General features: G+C 44.8%; 1 protein-coding gene across 1 annotated transcript; it reads right to left on the reverse strand.

The window, feature by feature from the left end:
* Positions 1-1,099: 1,099 nt before the first annotated feature.
* Positions 1,100-26,962, reverse strand: LOC137525507 (microfibril-associated glycoprotein 4-like). The gene is made up of 6 exons (XM_068246632.1): positions 26,865-26,962; positions 26,580-26,667; positions 18,279-18,424; positions 18,103-18,199; positions 6,717-6,899; positions 1,100-2,733 (listed from the first exon to the last, which is right to left on the reverse strand). Exons 1-6 carry the CDS (start codon positions 26,868-26,870, stop codon positions 2,486-2,488), a joined length of 768 nt encoding a protein of 255 aa, XP_068102733.1. The 5' UTR covers positions 26,871-26,962; the 3' UTR covers positions 1,100-2,485.
* Positions 26,963-27,233: the final 271 nt, after the last annotated feature.

Genomic DNA, 27,233 nt, shown 5'->3' on the forward strand with positions numbered 1-27,233 from the left:
TGTGGTCTAGGATGAGTCCAGGTAGGCGGCAAATCTGGTTGAAATTACACTTGGGTAACACTGTATGTTAGGGCGCTATATTATTTTATTCCTCATTGATTGACGCTCACTGCAATAGAATTTAATTTATCCAGATATTCGCTGTCTGAAACAGGTCAGCCATTTTGTCTGCCATGTTTTGTGGAAGATTTATTGGAACCAATGGAGAGTTGCAGATTTGTTCCATTGCTTGCAACTGAACGCCCCTGGAAGAAGGCTTTTCTTACACCTCTATGCATGTATGGGGTAACAGCGGTGCCATTTACTTCAGAGAACATTAAGGAACAAAAGTGATCTAGCAAAGCTGAACTCAATTTTCTTTTTTTTAGGAGACAAAAGTTAATCATCTCTTACCTAGGCCAAATCCAATTAGAATGAGGATTGCATAGTGTTTTGGTTAGTAAATTCAAGTTTGTGCTGTTGTAGAAACTTCATCTGCTACAAGAACTTACCTTTGAAGAATCCAGTACAGCCTAAATTTTTTTTATAAAGTTATCACTGTGGTGTGGCAAGTATTGGCAGTCACCCAGCAGCTAGGTTGTTAACATTTTACCATCTCTCACTATGTGAAAAAAAAAAAATTAAAAAAAATGCACACAAAAGGTATTTAGCAATTTTACTTTACTGGAGTTTGTCAAAGTAAATAACTAGTTTTGGGCTCTGCCCAAAACTAGATGTGTACAGTATATTGACAAATTCCAATACAGCAATATTGCTAAGGAGTGGACCTTTTGTGTGCCTTCTGTTCTTTGATTTTTCTTGAAGTGGCTTACAAGGTGTGGTGTCCCTGTGGAGACTTGGCATCAGCCATACTGGAGCAAGTTTCTGGTGTATAACCAAAGATGGGTACAATTTCGCGTTTTTTCTTCCACTATGTTCTTGTGTGAGTAGCACACTTTTGGTACCTAGTAGCAGACACTTAAAAAAAACAAACCTAGTCCAGGTATGTCCTCCAATATTGTCCAACCTTGTTGAGTCAACGCCCTCACATCAGTTTGAAAAGAGCTGTTACCCTATACCATGTGGGTGAGACTTTCTCATAGAACACATTGCCAATGACTTGTGAATAAACAGGGTTTATTTTCTTTTATGTGAGGGTAATGCTGTGCAAATTATTTTTGTATTGGTATTTTTTTAATAACTTTTTGGGAGACAATTACCTTTACATGGTGGCAATGACGATTTAACAACAATGATGGGAGGAGAGAGGAAAGCATGCAGGGAGGGTCGCTAACATTCTATACTACAAGACATAGATATCACTTACATGGAACTTCACCTCCATCCTAAATTATAAAGAAGACCTCTATACCACTTGGCAGCAGATTTGTACAACTACAGCTGATCGTGCCACCAATGTTCACCAGATGTGTATTACAGGGGTTGGAGAGCTATGACATTGTAAAAGCCCAATCTTGGGAATTATCATCAACCTCGATAAAAGATAAGTCAACACACTTGAATTAATAGTTACTGTGTTGGTCCAGGTTTATTATTTTTATGGCCAACTCCATTCATACCTGCCATTCTGTGGTTTAGGTGGCATACCATAGAGTCATGGTAGCTCATGTGGCTGATGTGTTGAGAGGACCTGACTTCTACTGATTTGTCAACACTCAGCTTTTAATACCTGTTGTCCCTTTCACCAAGGACATTGAAAACTCAAGCATCTAGGATTTGAGACAAAAGGGGGACTAATGACAGTGACAGTGAAGAAACATCCCCATTCCCCATGCTCAACATTTTTTTTTAATTACAATTTCATCCACCACTTGGAATGGGGGACTTTACCATGCGCTCTCTAAAGCATGGCCGTGACCTGTGAGACTACTTCGTAAGTTCCAGGAAACACAAAAAAAAGCATTGATGAACTTACAGAGGGCAATCTGGAAAGATAATTCTTGGTTCAGCATTTTGTAGAGCTGTATATCTCTACTCTGCCAACTGCCATCAACAATGAATATGACTAAATGAGCTACAGTAGGGGTTACTATTGTATTTAAAAAATATATATGAAGGATTTGATGAAGATGTTGCTCTAAGCTCATAAGATTCTCCAACCTGGTGTGTTGAAAGACTTAGAACTTAGTTGGAGAGCTCTCACCAGTGGAGTCAAGAAACCAGTTGTTAATTCACACCAAACTGCAATACCATTTTATGATGGACCTATCCTCAAAGGTTTCCCATTCTTTGCATTGTGCAATTTACAGTACAATTGAAGAGAGGCAATTTGGTATAATCTAAGATGAAGGTGAAGTTCCAACACAAGACCTTTCTTGATATGCAGAGTATCAAGTCATGGGATGTGCTAAAGTTTTGGGGAAAGGTTATATATCACATGAGTTCACTTGCAGCTGGTCATCCATCTTTGGAGAACAGCAAGTTAAGAAATATATGAAGTCATAGGCCCTACAAGTTATTGACACTTTAAGTCACGTAAGTGTCATTACACACGTCGTATCTTCATCTCAGTGCTCTTCAAGGAATAATAGAGACCTCGCCACTGAGACCAGATGACTCCACTGCCATAGGATAAGTGGGCCCCACGTAGGTATGGCCCATTCAAGTTTGCCAGGTGGCATGCTCGATACCAGAACCCTCCAGCTGAGATAGAGGCACAATTCTGCAAGTATTCATCGCGGTCACTGTCGTAGGTGGAGAACTTCATTCCATTGTGGTATGACAGAGAGTCCCCTATATAAGAGAAAAGTATTTAATATACAATATTCAGCAACACACAATGCAGTTAATGTTTAGATGTCAAAGGTATGATGGAAATATGGATGCCTAACAGGAGCATTGTGGAGGAAGCAAGGAAATTTTATGTGTTAGATACAGGGCTGGCCCAAGACTTTTTGCCGCCTGAGGCAAACTTAGAAAAAATTGCCGCCCCCCTCCTCAAGCCGTAGGTGGGGGGCCGCCGAGCTGGTGGGGGTAGCGGGCAGGACAGGAAGGGGGTATTGGAAAAAGCGGCGGGGAGGGGGGTCGGACCCCCCCCTCCCTCGCCTGAGTCCCACCGATCTGCGCTCCCCCTCCAGCTTTAAAAAGTTAAGTAGCAGCCGCTACTAGAAAGAGGCAACGGGCGGGGATCACTCACTTCTTCGTTCTTCCGTGTTCCAGCGTGCGCTCCACTGTCGTCACTTCCTGCAACGCCGCCCACTGTATTGTAAGTGGACGGCATTGCAGGAAGTGACAACAGTGGAGTGCACGCTGGAACGCGGAAGAGGTGAGTGATCCCCGCCCGTTGCCTCTTACTAGTAGCGGCTGCTACTTGTAACGATCGGTGTAACACAGAGAGGATCTGATTACCGGTGATCTGCAGTATCACCGAGAATGCAGATATATACCAAATTATTGATGATCTGCAGTATCACCGATAATCAGATATATCTCTAACCTCTGGACACCTGAGAGATAAGAGTGTTTTGGTGCAACAGTAATACTTTGAGGACCGCACCTGAAGGACAGGTGCAAGAGCAGATAGGAATACTGCTCGGCAACTGGTTCCTTTCGTCGTCTGGACTCTCCAATGGGAGGAGTCAGACAGAGAATGGGAAGGACAGAACGTGAGTGACACCAATGGAGAAGTGTCACTGACAGATCTGTGAACTATCTCCTAACAGGAGAGATAGTTCGTCAGACAAGCCAGGTTGTTAACACACGGACAGATAAGGTACAGAGACAGGAGGCAGATACAGAATCCAGGGACTAGCCGAGTTTTGGCAACAGAGTATCAGAATGACAAAGGTACAAAATCAGAGATCAGAAGAATGGTCAGGAAAGCAGAAGGTCATAACAAATAATCGACAATGCCTAAGCTAAGGTGTGAGATCCTTGGCCGTCAACACCTTGGAAACTGGTCTAATAAACACAGATACTGACAAGGTCTGAGTGCTACCACGTAGTGATCGCAACGCCAGACACCAGAGGAATGACCAGCTCCCAGTATATATACACCAGCGCTTCCCAGCGCCTCCCCTAAGTGCTGGACCAATGAGAACAGATGGATTTGTCAGCTAACCGGCCTGGTCAGCTGACTCTCCTCTGAGTGTCATATAAGCTCTGCCTTTCAGCGCGCGCGCACGTCCTTCTGAACCTGTGTGGACTATCAGTCCCAGCCACACCAGACATGCTTTGCAATGCGTCAGCCTGTTCGAGCGCGGGGCCAGCCGCACCGCCAAGCGAGCATGCGGCGGTTTCCCCGCGCTCAGCCACTGTGTCAGTAATAGGCCTATGCATACCGACTGCCAAGTCGGGCGTGGATTCCGCCGCTGGGCATGCGGCGGTTTATCCGCGTTACGCCCCGGTAGTGGACGCGTGCCTAAATACTCCAGATGCCATGCTAAACGCGGAATCAGCCGCCTCACTCTGAACACTTGCGGCGGCTCTTCCGCGTTTTCTCACACTACTTAACTTTTTAAAGCTGGAGGGGGAGCACAGATCGGGGGACCCAGGCGAGGGAGGGGGGTCCAACCTCCCTCCCCGGCACTTTGCCCAATACCCCCTTCCTGCCCGCTACCCCCTCCAGCTCGGCGACCCCCACACACACACGGACAGGTGGGTGCCGCCCGCCAGAAGTGCCGCCTGAGGCATTTGTTTCACCCCGCCTCATGGGCGGAACCAGCCCTGGTTAGATATTTGAAGAATTATTATCACCACTTGAACCAAGATCATCCTGATGCACAGTTTGCTGCAGAAGTTCATTCTGTCAATTGACAAAACAATTAAGTTCACTGTACACATGAGTGACTCTCAGCAGTAGCAGTCCCAACGGCCCCTGGCTCCCGACTCACCCCGAACTCTCTGTGCACTCCGTCATGTGCTGCTCTGTTAGCCCTCCTCCCCCCTGCATCGAAGCTGGTGGTTTTGACTTGACAGAACTGGATGCCGCTATAGCACTATGCTGTCATTTCTAGGACTCAGAGGGGGAATAGTATTCACGCCGCTGGGAATTTGAGAAGTAGCAGGGTGTGCCATCATTTGGCTCACTCTGTGCCCATCTCACTGTTGGCGTAGGAATACATACGCACTGGCTAAGCGCATTGTTCTCCCAACTCACCCCATCCTCTCTCTGCACTCTGTCGTGTGCTGCTCTGTCAGCCCTCCTCCCCTGCATAGCATCAGAACAGTACAACCTCCCAAGGGACTAAGTCCCACTCCCTTACAAGCATCAGTCCCTATACACTTAAGAGGTATCTCTAGGCTTTATGGCTCATACACACGGGGCACAACTGTCGCCACAAACATGTGGCACGTGCATGTTGCGGCGACAGGTCCTCCGTGTGTATGAGGCGCACGCCACGAACTGTCGCTACTAAGAGCTGTGGCCAGGCGATTGACTTGGCTAAATGCCGGCAACAGCTGTCGCAGCAACCGTCGCTAGTCCGCCACGCGTACTGCGTGTGTATGTGCAAACTAGCGACAGCTACCTACAGCTAGAAGGGAGCTTCCGGCGGGGGCCGAACCTTTGGCAACAGCTTCCGCTGCGTCAACAGCTACAACGGTCCCCTGTGTGTACCCAGCTTTAGTCGTGGAGAATCTTTCTGTTGTCTGGTCACACAGAAGATACCACAACCCCTCATAATACACTGGAATATATTTGCTTACGTGTAAAACAAAACAGATAAAACTGTCACTGGTAGCACAGCAATTCCATTCCTTTTTATGATTAAGGTACTAGGTATCTGTTCTGTTAGTGACATTTTATTACCCCATCTCCTTGTTGGGAACTGGCACTTGTAATTCCTACAGGTTCAGGCATCCATGTAAAGAAGATTGACAACGTGTATAAAGGAGCAGCATTGTGTTAGATAAGTCATAAAAGGGAACATAGAGTTCCAGCAAGTGTGAGCATGGACAGATGTTCTCATGCTCTCTCTGTAGGATATCTGCTTTTCTCAATGAGCCCTAGCAAATTTGTGCTCACTAGGGCATAGTACAGATCAGGTGAGACATACTAAGTAGCAGATAGAGAGAAGGCCAGATTTATACTTTTTCTGCCCTAGGCCAAGTATATTTTACTCCCCTTTCATGTGCAGCAGTGCCCCTCCCATGCCATGTGCAGCCCCCTCTTCCATGTGTGTTATCCATGTACTGCAGCCCCTCCCATTCCATGTGCAGCCCCCTCTTCTATGTGTATCATCCATGTACTGTAGAACTTTTTTTTCATATGCAATGGCCTTGGGCATAATCTCCCCCTTTTTATGTGTTGCTACCCATTTTCAACCTTCTCTTTTATGTATAGCAACCCCTATTTCACATCCAGGTGCCCCCTTGGGTTGCATTCGCCTAAGATCCAGGGCTTTGTCGCCTGTCCAGAAATCCATTCCTGGATGGGGATAGGCAATACAATCAAGAGCAAAATATAATTAAGTGTGAGGTACTGTAAAGACTGAGGTATAATGAAGAATGAGGTGTAGAAAGGACTAGGGTCTAAGTAAGGAAGCATGAGGCACAGAGAGGACTTGGGTATTATTAGAAGGCTGGGGTATAATGTAAAATTAGGTACAAAAAACACTGAGATACGTTGAAGGCATGAGGTAAAGAGAGGCATGAAATTAAATGAGGTTTAAGGTATAGAAAGATCGAGGCTAGTAGAATCAACTAGGACTAAGGCACAGAGAAGACGGAGGTAAAATGAGGCATGAGGTACAGACAGTAAAAGTAGTTGTGCTCACCTGCCCCTCCATCAATGAAACCCTCCACATTTAGGGTATACCCATCCTCCTCTGGGTTGATGGCGTTAGGGGAGAGGGCAAAGTCTGCATACCTGGCATGTGTTTTGTTTCCCTCAAAGTCTCCCAGCTCCACCCTCAGCTCATACTTCTTTCGTAGCGTCAGCTGGTAAATATTTTGAAGTCCTAGAACAGGTGGAGATAGAAGAGATGAGATTTTTAGAATAACCTTAAAAGAGACATTTAATGTCTGATATATGGGTGCTGCCATTTTTTACTTTACATCCCTGGAACTTAAAAAATAAACTGTATACATCGGTAATTCCAAAATGTTTTCTATTAATTCCTAAGAAGTAAAACAGAATTGTTGGTCCCGTTTAGCCCCTTACGCACTCCAAGGATTTGTTGTTCTTCATGAGCTTTCTGAGCAAACTGTTCCTGAGCAGTGTGATTGTAGTGTTTGGTCAACTTACCGTATTATTTCTTTCTCTTTGGAGGGAGGTGGTGGATGGCTCTACCTGGGTAATGGAAGCCCTTGTGGGAGCCATCTGCATCTCCTCTACCCCTCCTGGGGTGCACTGAAAGGGAGGCACCTTTGAGCAACCACATGCCTGCTATGCTCCCTTTTCATGTTGTGGTGCTCCCAAGTCGTGTATTGTTACATACCTTTGCAGATGGCCAAATTTGCAAGCCGTTATGGACCCTTTCCTTGTGGGGGAAGATGTGGACAGCACTCCTGGGTGATGGCCATGCTTGGGGGAGACCATCTGCACTCCTCTGCCACGCCCCCTTCCCTGGGTGCAGTGAATGCACTTCTAGGCAGGGAGAGTGCTTGGAGCACTGCATATGCTGCTCCCCTTTAAAGGGACATGGGGGGCTTTTCCGCAGCCCCCCCCCCGCTTAAGATGCAAATACTTTTGTGCAGACTAACACCCGCAGAGCATAAGCAGTGCGGTGTAGTTAGTAGAAGGCCCTGCATATTCTGGCAAGCGAATAGCAATGAGCACAAATTTCATAGAGATGGAACTTTGCATAAAAAATTGCAATTACGATGCGAAATTGTAATGCGAAATTTGGGGGAAAATCATAATTAATTTAGTTTGTAATTATCATCATTCCTAATTTCCCTTAATTTTTGCATAATTGTGTGCCGACTTTAGCGGTTAATAGCAAAGCCCCCATAAAACCATGTCACCAAAATTGCTACATGTGTTAAGGAGAACAGTGAGTACAAGTCAAAAAAATAATTTTGAGAAGATCGATTTTAACCTCTTGCCGACCGCGTCACGCCGATGGGCGTGGCCGTGGCGGCAGCCCCTGGACCGCCTAACGCCGATTGGCGTAAAGTCCTGGGGCTCTGTTTTGCAGGAGATCGCGCGCAGGATGCGCGCGCATCTCCTGCTCGGCGGGCGGAGCTGAGCTCCGCCTTCAGTCTCCGAGCGGCTATTGCCGCTCGGGAGACTGTTAGACAGCATAATCGCCGTCCAATTACCCGTACAGCACTGCGAACAGCAGCAGCGCTGTACTGGGGACAGCCGTGTGTGGCTGAAGCCTATGACAGCTGATCACAGGGATTGGCCGGCGCGGGGAGGGGGGTATACAAGGGGGAAAAAAAACACACTTTTTATTTAAAAAACAAACACATACAAATAAACAAACAAACACTGGGGGGCGATCAGACCCCACCACCAGAGAGCTCTGTTGGTGGGGAGAAAAGGGGGGAAGAATCACTTGTGTGCTGTGTCATGTGGCCCTGCAGCTTGGCCTTAAAGCTGCAGTGGCCAATTTAATGAAAATGTGCTGTAGTCCTCAAGAGGTTAAAAATGCAAAGGACATTTTTTTTAAACTGTTATTTTTGTGAGTTTAAAAATAATTTTTCCTTTTCATTTTTAAAAATCGATTATCTCAAAAATTACAAGGTCTTGTTTGAAAATTAAAGTCGTCACGAAATTACGCAAAAATTACAAATGATAACACAAAATCATTTTAATTTACAAATCATAATTACGTATGGGCATAATTTCAAAATGTTATGCAACATTTGACGTAATCGTAGTTAGCTGATTACAATCATCACTACAAGCGTATGCAAATTGGCACAAGCTGTGCCCTTAACCCCCTTGGTGGTCTGATTTTTTTCTGGATTTTAGGGTCTAAAACTGGTGCAATTTTTTGCAGGCTTTTAGACCCTAATACCGGGGAAAAATCATGCTGCTAGAGAGCCTGCAGCAGCCCAGCATTTACTCATCTCCCTGGGATCCAGCACTGCAGTTTTCCCTCCGTCTTCCGGCTGGCGCTGTAACCACATGACGACAGGTGGTGATCTCAACAGGGGATGCAGAGCCTCTGTGGACAGGAAGAAGAATGGCTGTCGACATCTATATCCCAAGGGATGTGGGTTAAATGCCCACTGCGCGCTATTCTCTGCGCAAGGCTACTGGCAGCTACCATGAGTCATGCTCGGGGTTACCACTCATGGCTTGTTTTTTCCACCCCAAGCCTGACTCGTGATAACCGCCAAGGTGGTTAAAGAGGAGCTGTTAGGTATAAGGTCTCAGAGAAAATAAACACATATATCAGTAGCTAAATATAGGCTGTACTTACATTACATATGCATTTCACTGTCCACGTTTGTACTTCACAGAATTTTTATATAGTATATGCAGAGATTGATGCTCCTGACAGCTCATGGCAGGTTCCATGTTTTTCTGTCTTCTATGAAGCCAATTGTGTCGTCATGTCCTGCCTGCTTCCTGATCACAGAAAAGCTCGTACTGAATAACACAGTGTGCAGTGAATATTAATGAGCCATGTGGCTAGGAACAAAAGCTGACTCCTGCAGTGTACTCTGCCCAGAGATTTATCAGTGCTAGGCGCTGGACTGATTACAAGCTGCTGTAACATCTCATTAGCAGCCGAGGGGAGGGCCCCAGAATGCTTTGCAGTATAGTATGCGGCTTGCGTCCTGCTTGGGTCTAACAGCTTTTCTGATAAGCACACATCAAAGGTAAGAGAGATTTTTATCTTCACTAATGCCTTTTTGGCTTCCTTCTAAACTGTTTAACACAGGAGAATAGAGGTTTAAATTAGCTTCTGCAGCCTGACAGTTACTCTTTAAGGAGTCAAGAAGCTAAATTTGCAGCCAGTATAAGTGGTGCTGCTTGATTAAGCACACATCAAGTCCTTTTTCTGACAACTTTTTATTTATCTAGAATTCTAGACCAACTTCAGTTGCAGGAACTGGTTGTGCGCCATATACAAACAATCCACCAATGGTTGAATTACGCTTTGATAAAATCTGGGGTCCATGGGAGACCCACTTCCCTAATGATTAGTCTCTACTAGGTATTCCTTTATACTAGGGTCAACCCTAGGACTTTCCCTGCCCACCACTTTGGCCACTCATTGCAATGTATATATAAAAAAAAAATACTAGAACCAATCTGATCTTTTTCCCTTCACTAGTTTTTCCGCCCAAATATAGGGGTTAAGGATTTGTTTTTTGTTTCTTGATTTCAATTTAAACTGATTACTGCTCAAAACTCACCTTTATATCTACAGGTGCATAGACCCTGAGAAACTTTGCACTATGTCTTTTATTAGTAGGCTCGATTTTTGTCATCTATCCTATTTTGATTCACACTATGGACTTGGACACTGATATACCATCTGTACACTTCCCCAGTCCCTGGTGGTAACCTTCCACGTTTGACGTATCCCTACTTGTAGACTTTGCCTAAGGTGTACTACTCTGTACTAAGATTTGATAACTGGCTATGTACCTGTACTTGTAAACTTTTTCTTTATAATCAAAATTAAAAAAAATAGTGTTACAAAAAAAAACAACAATCCACCAATGGTGATAAAAAAAAGACAACGAGAATTATTCTGAAAATCAAAGTAAAATTCCAAATCTATTCATCATCACCATGGAATTATTCCATGAAAAAACTAATTTTATTCCCAAGTCACATCTCACAAGAACAGTATACAGGTTTCTTCTAAAAAGGCTGCTTTTTTGTATCTCTGTGTCTATACTGTAGATACAACTTTTTATCTGCCTCGTACCCAGCAGATGGAGCCGTATTAGGTATAAACAGCTGGCACTATAATAATATAATATATGGAACTTGCATGGGCACTGGTCATACCCCATAAGCTAAGTAAGTGTTTCTCCGAAAATAAGACATGCCCTAAAAATAAATCCTAGCTGAAATTACAAGCATGCTCAAAATATAAGTCCTACCCCAAAAGTAAGTCCTAGTGGCAGTTACATTGGGGAAAAAGTAAAAGGAAACGTGTGTACAGAGATGGCTCGAACCTCCGATTTTCTGTTCGCGAACCGCGAACGCGAACTTCCGCAAAAGTTCGGTTCACAGAAACTTTTGCGAACCGCGATAGACTTCAATGGGGAGGCGAACTTTGAAAACTAGATACACTTATGCTGGCCAGAAAAGTGATGGAAAAGATGTTTCAAGGGGTCTAACATTTGAGCAGTGATGCTCGAATGTACCCAAATTCGATTTGAGTACATTCGAATTCAGGTCCGGGTCAAATTCGGATTCGGTCGGTTCGAATGCACTCGAATTCGATTCGGGTGGAATAATTTGAATCCGGGTCAGGGGAAAATTTGGCCGTGATCATGAATTCATGATTCAAAACCCGCCGAATTTAAGGGTTAAATGCAAAGCCCCCTTAAATGCCAGAATCACCAAATTTGCAGGTTATGTTAAGAAGAAAAGTGGGAGCAAGGGGAAATTTTTTTTCTCAAAAAGACCTTATACTTTTTGAGAAAATCGATTTTAAAAGTTCAAAGAAAAAAATGAAACATTTAAATGCCGGTCAATGACAGATCGTGGGAAATATTTCCCAGCAGTTAATAGCAAAGGCCCCTTACATCCTAGCAACACCAAATTTGCAGGATATGTTAAAAAAAAATAGTGGGAAACAATATTTAAAAAAAAACAATTAAACATTTTTATTTTGGGGGAATGTTCTGAGTGTGGGAAATCTGAAAAAAAAATGGCGTGGGGTCCCCCTTCCCAAGCCACTGTAACCCCTTATCCCCCATGCAGGCTGGGATAGCCAGAATGCGGAGCCCCGGCCGACTGGGGCTTCGCACCCTGAGCTATACCAGCCCGCATGGTCCATGGTATGGGGGGCTCCGGGGGAGAGGGGCGGCCAAGCCTTCCCCTCTCCCCCCGAGCCCTTGTCCAATCCATGGACAAGGGGCTCTTCCTCACCTCCGGTGCCCCAGGAGGAGGTGGGGGCAATGACTTCCTGAGGGGGGGTTCATGGTGGCATCTGGGAGTCCCCTTTAAGAAGGGGACCCCAGATACCCACCCCCCCTCCCAGGAGAAATGAGTATAGGGGTACAAGGTACCCCTTACCCTATTCCACAAAAGGTTAATGAAATAAAAACGCAACCACGAAAAAGTCTTTTAACAATCTTAAATAACCAGAAATAGTTACCTGTACCTTTAAAAAAATGTTCCCACGCCCATATCCTCAGTAATGATCCAACGAATACAGTATCCTCTTATCTTGCAATCTTCAATTAAGTTGATTGAAGATCTCCCACGGCAATTACCTATACTATACCTCAGAATGCGTCCTGCTGACGCATTGCGCCGGCTCCCGCTGTCCTACCCACATTCTAAGCTATAGTAACCGGCTCATCAACCTATACTATACCTTAGAATGCGTCCTGCTGACGCATAGCGCCGGCTCCCGCTGTCCTCCCCGTATTCTAAGCTATAGTAACCGGCTCATCAACCTATACTATACCTTAGAATGCGTCCTGCTGACGCATAGCGCCGGCTCCCGCTGTCCTCACCGCATTCTAAGCTATAGTAACTGGCTCATCAATAAGCCGGTTCTTTTTTGTATTGAATCGAATTAATCGGTTCAGAGCCGATTAATTAGATTCAATACAAAAAGAACCAGTTCATTGATGAGCCGGTTACTATACCTTAGAATGCGTCCTGTGCAGGACGTATAGCTGCTGTCTCCCGCGGTCTCTCCCCACCTGCCTGCACTTGTCATCCTGACCTAGGCTGGCACCCGGTGCACCCATTGGTGCACTGGGTGCCAGGCTAGGTGAGGGTGACACGTGATGAAGCGGGAAGGACAGCGGGAGCCGGCACTATGCGTCGACAGGATGCATTCTAAGGTATAGTAAAGGTAATTGCCATGGGAGATCTTCAATCAAGGTAATTGAAGATCGCAAGATTGGAGGATACTGTATACGTTGCATCATTTATGGGATATGGGCGTGGGAACATTTTTTTAAAGGTACAGGTAAGTATTTCTGGTTAATTAAGAATATTGAAATACTTTTTTCGTGGTTGAGTTTTTTTTATTTCATTTAACTCTTTGTGGAAATGGGTAAGGGGTACTTTGTACCCCTATACTCTCTTCTTAAAGGGGACTCCCAGGTGCCACCATGACCCCCTCCAGGGAGTCATCCCCCCACCTCCTCCTGGGGCACCGGAGGTGGGGAAGAGCCCCTTGTCCATGGATTGGACAAGGGCTCGGGGGGAGAAGGGAAGGCTTGACCGCCCCTCTCCCCTGGAGCCCCCCCATACCATTGACCATGCGGGCTGGTATAGCTCAGGGTGCGAAGCCCCAGTCGGACGGGACTCCACATTCTGGGTATCCTAGCCTGCATGGGGGACAAAGGGTTACAGAGGCTCGGGAGGGGGGGGACCCCACGTCATTTTCTTTTCAGATTTCCCACACTCAGACAGAACATTCCCCAAAATTAAAAATGTTCAATTTTTTTTTTAAATATTGATTCCCACTATCTTTTTTACATATCCTGCAAATTTGGTGTTGCTAGGATGTAAGGGGCCTTTGCTATTAACTGCTAAAGTCGGTGGTGATAAATCAACCAGAGTTATAGGGGTACAAACGTGCTGAATTTTGCCCTTGGCTTTCATTGGGCTTCCTATTTCACTTTCCAAAATCTCACATTTTTTCAAAGGATGGTGGCTCGGCAGTGGCAAATTTTCTAGCATTGTAGGGACTCTTAGGGGGCTCAGGACTGGTGAGTTTCGGGCCCCTAACCCAAAGAGATCATAGCCTAGGTTTACAAAAACCTGTTGATTTTTGCAATGGTACTGTGGTGTCGAACATAAATCACAGCCATGGCCGTTAGCAAAGTCTGACATGTCGCATGCAGATAGAAGGCATATTGTTGTACTTGCACTCCAATTTTGGGTTCCCTACATCTCTGCAAACCAGAGTTACGGGGGTGCAAAAGTGTTAAAACCCCCCATATGCTTTCATTGGGGCCTAGGTTTTGAGGGTACAAAAGTGCAGGTTTCTGCTGAACAGTAAGGTAAGGGCCCGAAACTCACCAGCCCTGAGCCCCCTTAAACTCCCTACAAAGCCTGAAAATTTGGGGCTGCTCAGCAGTACCTTTCAGCAGAAACCTGCGCTTTTGTACCCCCAAAACCTAGGCCCTAATGAAAACCTATGGGGGATTTTAGCATTTTTGGTACTGGGATTGGTGACGAACATAAATCGCAGCCATGGCCGTTAGCAAAGTCTGAATTTCATGACATGTCTCATGCAGGTAGAAGGCATATTGTTGTACGTGAACTCCAATTTTAGGTTCCCTACATCTCTGCAAACCAAATGTTATGATCATGTCTGCAGCATGTATTGTTGGCTGCAGTTGGACTGAAGACAAGCAGTTTTTGATGTCATTACATGCATTTGCTTGCATAGTTTGGTTTGCACCCAAACTAGTTGCTGACTCTATCTGCAGTCGCTCTGAAGTTAATGACAGTTTAATATGCTTTTGTGTAAACAAACATTGTCTGCTGCAATGGGGTGGCAATCCCTTTCCTGCAGACTGCATATCATTGTCTGCCTTTTCCTGCTGTCACCCTTTTATTAATTACCATTCACTTGTGTGGGAATCTGCAGGTCTGCTCCCATTGGATGACCTCAGTATAAAGAACTGCTTCCTGCAATGCTTCATGGGCTACCATAGTCTCAGATTCTGTCTGTTACTCTGCTCGTGCCCCACCTCGTTCCTAGTCCGTGTGGACTGCGCTGACTCCTGCGAAGGGGTCAGCGAGTCCTCCTAGTTCTGCTCTTGTTCTAGAAGTTGTTACTCTGCTTGTCTTGTGTCATATATTGGTTCATCGCCAATATATACGCATACTTGCGCATTTTGTTATTTTCCTTGTATTCGTGTTACGTTGATACATCAGTGTCGCTGATATATATGTACACGAACTGTTTATTTCCTGTGTTCAGTTAGTCAGCCTTCCAGCACGTTTTGGTAGTTTGCGCGTATCGTGATCACCCGTGCTGAGTTAGTATCCTGCTCCTGGTCCTGTTTGTGGATTGCGTTCATCTCTGCGAAGAGATAGCGAATCCTTCTGAGTCCTGTTCCCTGTATTGCTCCAGTGCTAGTCAGTGTTCCTGCTTATGTCATATATCGGTTCATTGCCGATATATACATATGTTAGTCAGACGTTACAAATAGTTTCATTGATAGCTGTAATTGTAATACGCTAGGAAAACATACTTATTGTATATTTGTCTGTGTTACTTTCGTCTATCTTGATCTCTCTATTTCCTGACTACCCTGTCCTGTCTTTGTGAGGCACGCCATCGCTGCTACGCATTGGCTGCCTCATTCCAGTCTGTCTTGTTGTGGACGCTTGCTGTCACTAAGTAGTGGCTAGTTAAGCAAGCGTTCATTCTGTCTACCTGTCCTGATCTCCTCAGTCCTGGTTTATGCGCTCAGCGCTACTTTGCGCTGAGACGTTATCACGAAAGTATTGTTTGTGGCTGTTTGGATCTGCACCGGCTCTGTGCGCCACAGTCTCCTATTGGAGTCAGTCCTCTCCTCCACTAAACTGGGGATATCCTGATTCCTTGTGTTGGTGTGTGTACCTCCTTCACGTCAGCTTAGGTGTTGCATGCTGACTGTGGAGAATACACCTCCAAGCTTAACACCAAAGTTACGGGGGAGCAAAAGTGCTAAAATCCCCCATAGGCTTTCGATTGGGCCTCCTATTTCACTTTCCAAAATCTCAATTTTTTTCAAAGAGTGATGGCTCAGCAGTGGCAAATTTTCTAGCATTGTAGGGACTCTTAGGGGGCTCATGACTGGTGAGTTTCTGGCCCCTAGGCCAAAGAGGTCATAGCCTAGGGTCACAAAAACCTGTTTATTTTTGCAATGGTAATGGTGGCGATTCTGACAAACATAAATCGCAGCCATGGCCGTTAGCAAAGTCTGAATCTCAATCTCTAAAGAAAAAAGTGACCGGCACTGCCTTGCCTGGGTAACTGGGGTAGGTACCTCAGGTATACTGATGCTAGGGTACGTGGCCCTTGATGTGCTCAGGAAGTTGAAAATAACAAGCAGTATCACAAATGTAGCACAATAAACTTCCCGCACTCTCACCAGGCTAAATCTTCAATGTGCTTTAATGACATTCACAAGACTTTCCATCCATTGTCTAAAGATGCAAAACACAATTCACATACCCGTAAATAGCTTCTACCGTGGGGCAATGTGGAAGCAGCGGTCCGCCTAACGACCGTTTTGCTTGATACAAGCTTCTTCTGAGGCTCCGTGCGCACGGTAGAAGCTATTTACGGGTATGTGAATTGTGTTTTGCAACTTTTGACAATGGATGGAAAATCTTGTGAATGTCATTAAACCACATTGAAGATTTAGCCTGGTGAGAGTGCCGGAAGTTTATTGTTCTACATTTGTGAAAGTCTGAATCTCACAACATGTCTCATGCAGATAGAAGGCATATTGTTGTACTTGCACTCCAATTTTGCGTTCCCTACATCTCTGCAAACCAGAATTATGGGGGGTACAAATGTGCTAAAATCCTCCATAGGCTTTCATTGGGCCTCCTATTTCACTTTCCAAAATCTCACATTTTTTCAAAGGGCATTGGCTCAGCAGTGGCAAATTTTCTTGCATTGTAGGGACTCTTAGGGGGCTCATGATTGGTGAGTTTCGGGCCCCTAGGCCAAAGAGGTCATAGCCTAGGGTCACAAAAACCTGTTTATTTTTGCAATGGTGATGGTGGCGATTCTGACAAACATAAATCACAGCCATGGCCGTTAGCAAAGTCTGAATCTCATGACATGTCTCATGCAGGTATTTTTGTACTTGCACTCCAATTTTGGGTTCCCTACATCTCTGCAAACTAAAGTTACAGGGGTGCAAAAGTGCTAAAATCCCCCATAGGCTTTCATTGTTCCTTGCAAGTTTTTTTTAAAAGTTTCTGCCGAACGGTAAGGGAAATTTTGTGACTGATGTTTACCTTGTATGGTGCCCTGAAAATGTTGATGAATTCTGACTGCCACATTGCCCACATAAAAAGTTGCCTAGCCAATATGTGCAATTGTTACATTCGCCTCCAATGGAGATCCATGTTGAGCCATTAAGTATGTCACTAATCAGCATAGATAAAGTGCCAAGGGGATACATCCTCCCATTAAGATGTTTTGGAATTTTATCTATGCGTATTAATGATATTTGCCACAATAGATGCCTGTTTTGAGTATTTATATTGGTAGTTATTCATGGCGGCACTCGTTTTGACTATTTTGCTATTTTCTTTTGTTGACATCTCCTCCAATCTCCTCCTTAAAAATATGAGCCCAGCATAAAAACAAAAATTTGCTTTCCTAAAACAGAAAGAATTTGCGATAATGCAGGTTGGAGTGAGCTCGAGATGTCTCCCAGAGCACCACTGCTGAATATATGCAAATTAACCATTGTACCCTTAGAAGCTAAACACACCTCCAGAACCGCTGGAATGCAATGATGTGTCAGCTTGTTAAATTGTACAGAGCCATAATAATCCAACATGCAACTGTTTCGGATTGTTTGATCCTCATCAGTGCATGGCATGAATTAATTTGGCTCTATGGAGTAGGGCTTGTAAACCGAGAGGTACAGACTAACCAGCAAGCTCATGGTGACCCAGAACTCATTGGAGTGTGTAAGGGACTACAATGGTCCTAAAAGCCCCCTTACTAAGATGTTAAGAAAAACAAAAATTTGCTTTCCTAAAACAGAAAGAATTTGCGATAATTCAGGTTGGAGTGAGCTCGAGATGTCTCCCAGTGCATCACTGCTGAATATATGCAAATTAACCATTGTACCCTTAGAAGCTAAACACACCTCCAGAACCGCTGGAATGCAATGATGTGTCAGCTTGTTAAATTGTACAGAGCCATAATAATCCAACATTTTAGGACCATTGTAGTCCCTTACACACTCCAATGAGTTCTGGGTCACCATGAGCCCAGCATAAGAAATACAAGAAAACCGAATAACAAAACTCAGATTACCCATAAATCAGACTCATAGCAGAGTTCATGGCGTATTACTCACCCAGCCAATACTCTGCATCTGCTCGTCCAAACCCAGCTCTATAGTCAGCCCAGCCACGGAAGAAGCTCAGCGTGCCATTCATCCTCTTCTGGATCACCTGTGAGGACAATTCACATAAATCTATTGTAACATTAAACGAGAAGGTTGCATGTAGAAGGTGTTTCCCAGGAGCTTACCGTCCATTTCCCACCTTCAGTAGTCATGTCACAGTATACTGGCACTGCATTGGATGGCCCTGATGGAAATATCACATACACTCCATCGGCGTCACCTCCCTGGTCATGGATGTCGTCACAGTCTAGTGGGTACTCAGTGTCTGAACCTGTCCAGCAACATGGCAATAGCGTGGCATCAGACATGGACATCACGGTAGACATTCTCATTAACAATAATGAACACTTCATAGGATAGGAAAAGAGGGAGTTAGAAGTCCTCATTGTTCCTTGATTTTTTGCTGTTTTTAAACCCACTATACAGATCTAACTTTACTTCTTGATTACTGCTTGATTGGACATGAAAGGATATGGAAGACAATTCAGACATAGGCTTGGTTCTAGTATCTTTTTGCTCTTTTAACCTCTTGCCGCCGCGTCACGCTGATGGGCGTGGCCGTGGCGGCAGCCCCAGGACCGCCTAACGCCAATTGGCGTAAAGTCCTGGGGCTCTGTTTTGCAGGAGATTGCGCGCAGGCTGCACGCGCATCTCCTGCTTGGGGGGCAGAGCTCCGCCCCACCTTCAGTCTCTGAGCGGCTATTGCCACTCAGGAGACTGTTAGACGGCGTGATCACCGACTATTTACATGGTGCAGTGCTGCGATCAGCAGCAGCGCTGCACTGGGGACAGCCGTGTGACACGGCTGTCCCCCTGGGGGACAAGACAGCGATCGGCTCTCATAGGGTGAAGCCAATGAGAGCTGATCACCATGATTGGCTTGCTGGGGGGAGGGAGGGAAGGGGTTTAAAGCAACAGTTTTTTTTTTAATTCAAACAAAAATATTGATAAAAAAAAATAAACATGGGGGGAGCGATCAGACCTCACCAACAGAGAGCTCTGTTGGTGGGGAGAAAAGGGGGGGGATCACTTGTGTGCTATGTTGTAGCTTGGCCTTAAAGCTGCAGTGGCCTTTTTTACTAAAAATTGTCTGGTCACTAGGGGGGTTTAGCCCTGCAGTCCTCAAGAGGTTAAAACAAAGTCTATTCTAGTCATGCACATCAACACATAGGATTTAGGTTTTGGAGTGTATGGAGTGTATGGAAAGGGCTATGGAAAGGGGTTATGATGTCTTTTGGCTTGGCTCTGTTCCTGCTCGGTAGATTTACTCCCACTTCCTGTCTCTGGGACTTCCAAGGACCTCTGTGGCTTTAAGCTGAGTCCTGGTGGTGTGAGGAACAGGAAGAAATTAAAACTTGGTGGTAGATCTAATGGTGCATACACATTCACAATTACTGTCACCCACAGAGATCAGGACTTGATCCCTCAGGCGACAGTTCAGGGGTCAAATTCTATACTGCCTAGGGACTAGTGATGCATTCTGTTGCCAGTGGCGTAGCTAAGGAGATGTGGGCCCCGATGGAAGTTTTACAATGGGGCCCCCCAAGCACTCTATACATAACAATTGATACGGCGCACCAAAACCTGCCATGCTGCCAATGGCAATTACAGTGTCAGAAGTGCAAGATGGGGGATGGGGAACAGTTTGTTAATGATTACCACTATTCAAAGTATCTATAGAAGTGATTATTATGTGCACAGGACCAATAGAGAGCTAATACTGTAGTTGAGGGAGTGCCCTTCGGGGCCCTCTGGCCCAAGGGCCCCGATGCGGTTGCAACCCCTATTGCTATGCCCCTGTCTGTTGCTATGGAGTTGGGTAGAAGTTGCTATCATGGCAGAGGGCACAGCAAAGCTGGAGGGATGAGTAGTACAATTTGTTTGGCCTGTGCTTGACTGAGATGATTGCCATTCCAGATCTCTGAGCAGTGCAATGGGGGCCGCATATATATATGCTAGATTTTTGGCACAGTCAGGTCCCAAGTGGCAGCATCGGCTGAAAACCCTCTATTGTGTGTACTAGGTTTAAAGTGTATCAGAGACAAACCTCAGGTCAAAAATCAAACACTTTCCTAAGAAGAGGAAGAGAGCTACCAATAAAATCTTTTGTCCCTACAAAGATTTGTCGTCCTTGAGGTAAGCAACCTCAAACCTTTATCGGTTTTAAAACTGCTTTTAAACGCTTTTATATACCACCAGGGCGCCTCTTTAAACCATTTAGTGCATACCTAACCCCCATACGGTACCCGTGTGAGGGGTGGAGGCAGAACACACGCGGTTTACACCACTGTGGACATCTGTCTCCTTTCTTTTTTCCAAGGAGAGTGACCGCATCCAGGTCCTTAGTGACCTCCCCGAGTGGAGTCGGGTTAATTGTCTCCACCTGCTTCCTGTGGTCGGTTGCCCCTCTGCAACTCTTGTGAGTAGATTCTTATCTTCTACATTGACAACTTTGACTAAACATATTACACTATTGGGCGCCCGTGTTTTTGCTTCCTGTGTCTTTTCCCCAGAAGGTGTCCTGACACCAATTATCCACTACTTTCCTAAGAAGAGGGAAGCCTCTGGATCCTTTAGGGGCTTCCCACGATGTCCTCTGGTCCAGTGACCCCTGAAAGGAATCCAACCAGCTCTTGTCAGATTCCAAGCTGGTGACCGTGTTCCTCTTCAAGCACGAGTGTGCAGGAGGGTCCTGCACAGCAGCAGAGGACCAGAAGACAGCTTACTTCTCCTTAGGTAAGTATTTGATTTTAGACCTGAGGTTCACCTTAGGTTCTCTTTTAAGGATACCTTATCGGTAATAGATTTTAAAATGGACGCCTAACGTGCGTATCATGAGTCGTGCGGATTCTTACTGCTCCTCCCATGTCCTGGCGTCTCCCTCCATTCTCTCATACTGATGCCGGTAGTCTTCTTCCTGGTCGGCGCAGTCGGGCGACCTATAATCCGGACATACTGCGCTATGCAGGCGCAGTATGTCTGCTAGGGCGCCTTGTGACCTCACTCCCTGGCAATGCCATATGATGTCACTGCATTTGCGTGGTCGCAAGGTGCCCTAGCAGACATACTGCCCCTCCAAAGCGCAGTATGTCCAGGTCGCAGAGGAGTAGCTATAGGGGCGCAAGGGTTACATCTGTCCCTGGGCGCAGCATCTCTGTCGAAGAGTCTATGAAAGACGATGGCAGGATCCAATCTTCTCTCCTGCTTCCACCTGCTCTCTGCCCCAGAGTTTTGTTTTATGTTATCTCCCTGCTGTAATCAGTGCTTGCCATGTTTGCATCTGCAAAGTAGATCATGTGTATTTCTGCATAATTCCCAACTTTTTAATGCCTGGTACACCCAATGCAATTTTCTGCCAGGTGGATGGGTTAAACTGATCATTTCCGGCATGTCCATCTGCTACTGATGGAGAACAGGATCGATTATGTGCAGTGCTGATCTGAAAATCCATCCTGTTCTTATCAGGTGCAGATCGGACATGCAGGATATTATTCTAAAACTCAAACTTCTCTGGGAAGGCAGGATGGAACACCTTTTGGTTCACACCTTGTCACAAGGGGGCGCAAAAACTGACTTTGTCCCCGGGTGCTGAAAACCCTAGCTACGCCTCTGCCGGGTCGGAGGTCGCAGACCTCGCCGACCAGGAAGAAGATTACCAGCATCAGTATGGGAGAACGGAGGGAGACATCGGGACATGAGAGGTACAGTAAGCATCCGCACAACTCCTCATACGCACATTAGGCGTCTTTTTAAATATGTATTTACCTCTGAAATATCCTTTAACTCGTCCCCACTCTACACAACAAGTTTTTTTTTGTTTCTGTCAGAAATGTTTACCGGGATTAGGAAGTAAAGCAAACTCCCTCAGATGAGGACACAGTCGACAATAAAAACAAAAAGAGGTTTTAATTGCTTTGCACACCATTCAAATATAAATCAAAACTATTTCCTGGAGTAAGACTCTATAGTAGTTGTAAAGGCAATACTATTTTTCAGCTTTACAGTAGATAGGACAGAGAAGAGTTTGGACCCGGGCTAGGGTTTTATAACAGTCCTGTCTCCTTGCTGTGGACATTTCCTCGCACCCCCCCCCCCCCAAAAAAAAAGGACTTCACAGGAACTCTCCCCAAAGGAAACAGGAATTCCACCATGGATAGCTCTGACCAGAAATGGTGACCAGACTGGAGACAATGCCCCTACGCTATTAATTTTTCTCCTGCGGCTTCTCCTAGAAGATAATTTTTATATTCTCTTTAAGAATTTTACAATTGAACAAGTACCAAAATGTTGGTAAAAAAAGTACTATCAAAATTATTTTGAGCATTTCCTCGCTTGCTGGTGGCTTAAAAGATGTTTTATGTCAACTTTGAATAAAAACTCAGGAGAAAAAGAAATTGCATATGAGCCATTGGGCCACTTACAATTCACTTTTTTTCTCCTGAGTATTCTCCTAGGTGATATTTTCACAAATTGTCATGAAATTCCTTTTAAGACACCAGCAAGCAAGAAAATACTCAAAATAAATTTGATAGTACTTTTTTCACCTACTTTTTGGTACTTTTTCAATTGCAAAATGCTGAAAAATTAGTTTAACCACTTCAGCCTTCAGTCGTTTTCACTTTATGCATCCGAGCAATGTTCACCTCCCATTCATTAGCCTATAACTTTATCACTACTTATCACAATGAACTGATCTATGTCTCGTTTTTTCCACCACCAATTAGGCCTTCTTTGGGGGGTACATTTTGCTGTAAATGCATTTTAACAGGAAGAATAAGGAAAAAACTGAAAAAAATCATTATTTCTCAGTTTTCGGCCATTATAGTTTTAAAATAATACATGCCTCCACAATTAAAACTCATTGCCTATTTCTCCAGGTTATTACACCCTATCCCTATCACAATGTATGGCGACAATATTTTACTTGGAAATAAAAGTGCATTTTTTCCATTTTGCATCCATCACTATTTACAAGCTTATAATTGAAAGAAAAATTCATGTTTACATACAGTAGATATTTAAAAAGTTTAGACCCTTAGGTAAATATTTATGTGTTGTTTTTTTTTAATTGTAATGTTTTTTTTTTGTTTTTTTTTTATTATTAAACATTTTATGTGGGTATTTTTGGGAGGGTGGGATGCAAATCAATTTTTTTTTGTACATATAGGTCTATTTTTTATTTTTTTTTTGCATTTTCATGCAGTTAGCTTTTCGGCCACAAGATGGCAGCCATGAGTTTGTTTACAATGACGTCACTCTAAGCATAACACGGACGCTTAGAGTGACGTCGGGGGAAATAGGAACAGAAAAACCTCAGCTTCCGTGCGAAGCTGACGTTTTTTTGTCGGGGGGAGAGCAATCAGTGATCGGGCACCATAGCCCGATTCACTGATTGCCTGGCTAGCGAACCGCGGGCCGGGAGTGCGCGTTCACGCGCGCAATCGGCCTCGGGGGCACGCGGGAGCGCACATGGCCTCCTGGGCGTAGCTAGTACGTCCAGGAGGCCACAGTAGTTAAGGCTGCTTTCACAGTGGGACGTTACAGGCGCACGTTAGTGCAGCCTGTAACGCTCCCCCAACGCACAGCAATGTAACACAAGTGGGCTGTTCACAGTGCCCACGTTGCGTTACATGTAACGCTGCACGTTGTAGTGAAATTGCAGCATGCTGTGCGTTCTACGCAGCTTTAGCCGCGTTAGACTGTTTGCACATGCTCAGTGGGGGGCGGAGAGGAGGCGGGGAGAGCCAGCTACAGTAGCCGTGCACATGGCTACTTAATATGCACTGCACTGGCGGCGGCTGATTGGCCGGGGGGACCACGTGATGCGGAGTGTCTCGCTCCGCATCACGTGGTCCCGCCGGCCAATCAGCGCCACTCTGGGAGACCTTATGCGGATAGAGCAGCCTAACGCGGCTTACTCTAACGTCCTCTCCCGCACCAGCAGGTGTTGCATTAGGGGACGTTATGCGACCATAACGTCCCCTATAACGCAACGTCTTAGTGTGTAAGTAGCCTAAAGGGAAACTGAGGTGAGAAGAATATGGAGGCTGCAATGTTTATTTCCTTGTAAACAATGCCAGTTGCCAAGTAGTGTTTGAGTCAAATCCCTGGAACAAGCATGTGGCTAATCCAGTAACACCTGAGTAAGCTGAGTCAGAGTACCTGATCTGCTGCATGCTTGTTCAGGGTCTATGGCTAAAAATATTAGAGACACAGGATCAGGAGGACAGCCAGGCAACTGGTGTTGTTTAAGAGGAAATAAATATGTCAGCCTCCATATCCCTCGCACCTCAGTTTGTTTTTAAAGAGAAGATTAAAACTATCTCCTAGGAGATAACTCAGGAGACAAAGTTAATTGCATATCGGCCATTATCTCCTAAGCCAGTACTGGCAACAGCCAATGATTTTTTTCTCCAAAGGGAGGGTCTGCAAGGTCCACTTCTGAGTCTTAAAGAACAAGCGACACCTATGCTAACCTACAAATATAAAACACATACATAAGTAGATAAATACTACTTCTACTTACATAACAGATGTATTGTGCTATCCACGTAATGATTCCTGTGAATTTTATAAAGGAAAAGCAGAGGCAGTGGCCATCTTGCCAAGCTAATGCTGACATCATATCCTCCCTGACTCTTGTTTTCCTCCTCCCTTCTCTTGCTCATTGTGTATTTATTAGCTGCCCTCCTCCCAGAGTCTCCAGACACTCCCACTGAGGTGTATACTAGGAACTGCACTGTCTTTTTTTATATACACATCCAATTGCTGAGTCACCTCAGCCTTGCTTGTAAACACAAGTGATCAGAGGGTGTTTCTGATAAGCAGCTAGGCAGGGAAATAAATTGAAGAGGAGGAATATATTATAGATAAAAATAACTCCCAGCATTCAACTGTTTGGCACTGTTTGGCACTAGGGCCAGTGGTCCTAAAGTATGTGATAACTCCAAACCATAACAGCAGAAAAAGTTTTGCAAGTTTTGAATGCAGGATTAGCATCTTTATCACTTAATACACTCAGACCAGTTGCTGTTGAAATTTGATTTTTATGGTGACAATACCGCTTTAAAGGGAACTAAGCACCCTTTTTTTCCCCCTGGAATTTCTCCTGGTTTCTAATAGTTATAGGAGCTGCCATGTCCCCACCACCCATTCTAGCTGTCCTTATTTACAGAAGTCACAGATGCTATCTTTACAACTTCCCTCTGGATAAACTCTTTGAAGCAGTTGTCCTAATTACCCACCCAGCGCTGCTGATGAAGGGTATTGTTTACTTCTCGCTAATGTGTGAAATAAAACAATCCTTAGTTGCCTGAAACCTCAGCGGTTCTGGCAGGCCAGCTGAAATAGGCTAATAAAACATCTGCTAACTTTTAAATGTAAAAAGAATGGATACAATTGCGTTTTTTTTTTAATATTGAGTCATATTGTTGGCATGCTTTTTTAAAGTGCTATTGAGATGCCCGGGGTGCTAAAAATTGTGCTTGGTTCACTTTAAGGCTTATACACACATGCAACTTTTACGGATGACCAACACAGTTTGAGATAATTTTTTTAGGCACAGTTAAATTCCACTTGAATATACATTTTTTCTGTGATAAATTATGTCTTTTGTCAGTGGTTTTTGGATTTTTTTTAATTTTTACAAAAAGAAATGGTGTATTTACTAAACAAACAGTAATAAACTAATGTTTTGTTTTTCTTTTAGCTTTTTCTTATGTTTTATTCACGGCCCTTTTTGGAGTCTGGGCCCCGCTGACATTTTTTATCATCTGTTATGGCTCTACTGCCAAACTGAGACATGGAAATAAAACTCTTGGAAGTTCTGAAGGTCCCCCGGTGAGACCAGGTGGAAGCTGGAAACATTATGTCAGGAGTCAAGAGTTGACGAGACGGTGGTGTGCAGGTGGGGTACACTGTGTGTCACTGCTAGTTCATCGGGAAAAAGAACAGGCTGTCACAATGCTTACAAGGTTGGCTGTTGTGGAGGAATTTGGCCAGAAAGTGACTTTTTTTTAACTGTGCAGATGTGAGTGAGGAGCATTGAGTCATTGAAATATCAAATTTCTTCCCCGTCCCAAACACATCACCGCCAGCCATGGACTCACATCATAGAGCGAAATAGTTCTGGACTACAATCTGCCTGGAATGTTAATGTCACACATGTTGGAATGTTTAGTTATAACGTATGCAATGCACACAAAACACACGAGACGGGAGGAGGTGGAAAACGGGTTAATGTACTAGATGTGACAGCCCCAAAAGTTTTATTTCATCCCAACTGCTTCGTTCCAAAATAACAGAGCTGTCACAAGTCAATGGGCATACCCAAACTAGATGTGTTTGAATTCCATACTATCTGAGAATTTGGAAAACTCACAGCAAACCAGCTGTCTGAACCAAGTCCTGAAGGGAAAATGACTTACCACCTTCAGTAGCTGGCTGTAAAAGTTGATTTTCCACCGATTTCAGGAACACCAGCAAAAGGAGAAGGTGGCCGAGGAGTCCTGGACCCTGTAACAGAAAGGTGCAAAGTTCTGGAGGAGCTGGTATATAGTCTAGTGGACATTCCTAACAGTCCTGACGTGACCCTTCTGGATGAGAACCACAACACGTCTACCCATCATCTAGGACCTCTTTCCTCACAGCTGGAAGAATCCTGAGATAGAACAGGAGAAGACTTGGCAGATGTGAGCCTCTGAGCTGCTTACCTCCATGCCTGTAGCTTTCAGAGTGTGAGTTTTCTATTTAAGGTCTTGTATTTATATGTTGCGTCAGGTCCAGAACCCCCCTCCTTTCCCGAGCCTCCACTGCTCTGACTTTCTGATGTAAGGGGAGGAATGGGAAAAGGGGGGATGTGCAGATTATGTGTACGAAATGGAAGGTGGTGTGTTACCTAATGGTACACTGCACTTGTCCTGAGCAGACAATGGGATGGACAATGCTGCCCACTGGGAAAAGGTGGGAGCAAGCTTGATGGACAAGTGAAGAAGTAATTTAAGTCATAGGCACAGGAGGGGTTAAGATGAAATTATGAGGCACAGTGAATTAAAGGGAATCTTTAGTTATGTGGTTTAATG

The sequence above is a fragment of the Hyperolius riggenbachi genome, chromosome 7 (genome assembly GCF_040937935.1).
Source record: "Hyperolius riggenbachi isolate aHypRig1 chromosome 7, aHypRig1.pri, whole genome shotgun sequence".
Taxonomy (NCBI): domain Eukaryota; kingdom Metazoa; phylum Chordata; class Amphibia; order Anura; family Hyperoliidae; genus Hyperolius; species Hyperolius riggenbachi.

Coding starts and splice junctions, on each gene's coding strand:
- LOC137525507 (XM_068246632.1), bottom strand. Junction 18,425..26,579: donor ACAGCCAGCTACTGAAGGTG/GTAAGTCATTTT, acceptor GTTGCTGGACAG/GTTCAGACACTGAGTACCCA. Junction 18,200..18,278: donor CTGAAGGTGGGAAATGGACG/GTAAGCTCCTGG, acceptor TTGTCCTCACAG/GTGATCCAGAAGAGGATGAA.